This window comes from Neomonachus schauinslandi, chromosome 14 (genome assembly GCF_002201575.2).
Source record: "Neomonachus schauinslandi chromosome 14, ASM220157v2, whole genome shotgun sequence".
Taxonomy (NCBI): domain Eukaryota; kingdom Metazoa; phylum Chordata; class Mammalia; order Carnivora; family Phocidae; genus Neomonachus; species Neomonachus schauinslandi.
This window is the reverse complement of record NC_058416.1, coordinates 87,617,776-87,619,858: the sequence shown is the minus strand read 5'-3', so window position 1 is coordinate 87,619,858 and position 2,083 is coordinate 87,617,776. Positions and strand designations below refer to the sequence as shown.

The 2,083-nt window shown below is 59.2% G+C and overlaps 1 protein-coding gene across 3 annotated transcripts in view; it reads right to left on the bottom strand.

Annotated features, from left to right (window-relative positions):
* Positions 1-726: 726 nt before the first annotated feature.
* Positions 727-2,083, bottom strand: part of AACS (acetoacetyl-CoA synthetase) — a 54,014-nt gene continuing 52,657 nt past the window's right edge. For all 3 annotated transcript variants that reach the window (XM_021698691.1, XM_044921323.1, XM_044921322.1), the window contains one exon: positions 727-1,944. In XM_021698691.1, coding sequence (XP_021554366.1) covers positions 1,807-1,944 — 138 coding nt within the window. In that variant the 3' untranslated portion in view covers positions 727-1,806. The remainder of the gene's footprint in view (positions 1,945-2,083) is intronic.

Genomic DNA, 2,083 nt, shown 5'->3' with positions numbered 1-2,083 from the left:
TCATGAATAAAATCTTTAAAAAAATAAAACAAAATAAAATAAAAACGCTCAGGCGTCCAAACACTCTTGCTGCTAGAGGTGGCCCTGTGGCCCACGTCGGGTCACATAGGTACTAGCAGAGGCCCATGGGGTGGGGTTTCCAGAAAAGCCACTGTTCCGCTGATGAAAAGGGCACAGACCAGAGAGAGGGGGCCTTCTGCCCCTGACCCAGCCCTCTTGGCACTTCCTGCTCCTTCCTGCCGGGAACACAATGGAAGGTGAGAGGCGGGGCGGCCGCAGACGGGGGATGGTGGAGCGCAAATGGGCACTGCTCATCCCACAGTCACGACCCAGGCCCCGGGTATGCGCCTGCCTCCGCCTTCCCGAGACAGGAGAGAAAGTAGCCCCCACCAGGCCGAGCCTGGATTCTGTGATGCCATCCCAGCGACACACGGTTCTTGTGATGACAGGGGTTGTGGTCCGGGTACCTGGCTGCTTGGAACCATGGGGAGCCCAGGGTAAGGACGGGCCTGTCCTCCGGGAAGCTGGCTTCACGGTGAAAAGTCCCCACTGGCCACTCGGTCACCCGGGGCCCAGGAATGTCCCACCCGCATGGCCAAACATCCCCCCAGGGCGCAGCCCCCGGCTGGCCCCTCAGCACAAGCGGCTTCGGACACGGATCCAGTCACCCCTCCAGAGAAAACGCCAGCACGTCACACACACAGGTGTGTGCACATAAATGTATATATATAGACGTTTATTGCATAACCTCCTCATAGTGCTTTCCCCCTGTATTTTTATAATCCAGAAGAAAAGGGATTCGAAAAAGGTCTTCATTGTGCTCAGTTTTTAAAAATACAAACGAACATGAGGATTACAGAAATTCGTTAATGTGCTGAACTGAGAATACATACGAACTGCCCGGTGATCTAACCCGTGACTCGATTTACAGCTGCTGAGAACACAGCTTCCACACGAGGTTCCAAGAGCCCCCGGCGGGGGGAGGAGCAGCGAGGCCGTGTCCCCTGAGGCCAGGCAGCCCCGACACGGGAGGACCCGTGACCGCTGCCCGGGCGGCCGGCCGCTTCCCCGAGAGCAACTCCACCCCGCAGGGCGGATGTCCAGTTTTCGAGCGCCCACACGCACCGGATAATGAATGTGACAACATTTTTAAACCATCTGAAGTCCATGAAATAAGGAGACCCTGTTAAAGCACGAAACCCACGAGTTGTAAAGAGGAAGCTTCTGCTCGCCAGGCAGCATGGTCTGGTGGGCACGACACGCGGCTGCACCAGACCCGCAGGAGTGGTCAGCCGCCGGGGACCAGTCCACGTGCCACAGAGGACGGCCAGGCCCTGAGGGACGACAGCCAGAGCCAGGAGACCCACGGAAAAGGGAGACACAGATTTACACCTGAAGAGAGCAAAGGGGACTACAGGCCCAAGGCTGAAGGCAAGCTCACTCCTCAGAGGGGCGCCGCCGCCGCCAGAGCGCCAGCCCGCGTGGAAAGCGTGGCCGTGACCGTGGCCATCGGCCACAACCGTCCACGCCCGGGTGACCCCGGCTCCTCGCAGCGCGTGCAAGAACACTTGTGCAAAGACACACACTCTCCACGCCTCTCCACACACACAACCAAACGCTCCCTCTCGGCCTCTGAAGGTCAGGACGTGGCCCGGGAAGACGTGGGGAAGCCACCAGACGCAAGTGCGGGACAGACACGACTTTTCTCCAAGCCTGTGGACACTTGCCTTCCCAAAGTAACATCCTGAGTCCACGGAAGTCACAGCACAGATGCGACTGGCAGGGTGCTGGCCGAGCCAGTGCGACTCAGAAGTCCTGCAGCTCCGGGATGTCCCGGTACAAATCCAGGGTCTCGGGGTTCGAGAAGGCCCCCCGGTGCTCCACGCCTTTTCCAGCGATGATCTGCTTCACAGCCACTTCCACTTTCTTGCCGTTGAGGGTGTACTGCCGGGGAGGGGGCGGACAAAAGAAACACAGCGGTTGAGCCTCAAGGGGAAGAGAGCCCTCAGCTCCCGGGTCTGCGCACGTGCAAACCGCAGACCGAAGGACCAAACCGCGGACCCAAGGACCAAACCAAGGACCG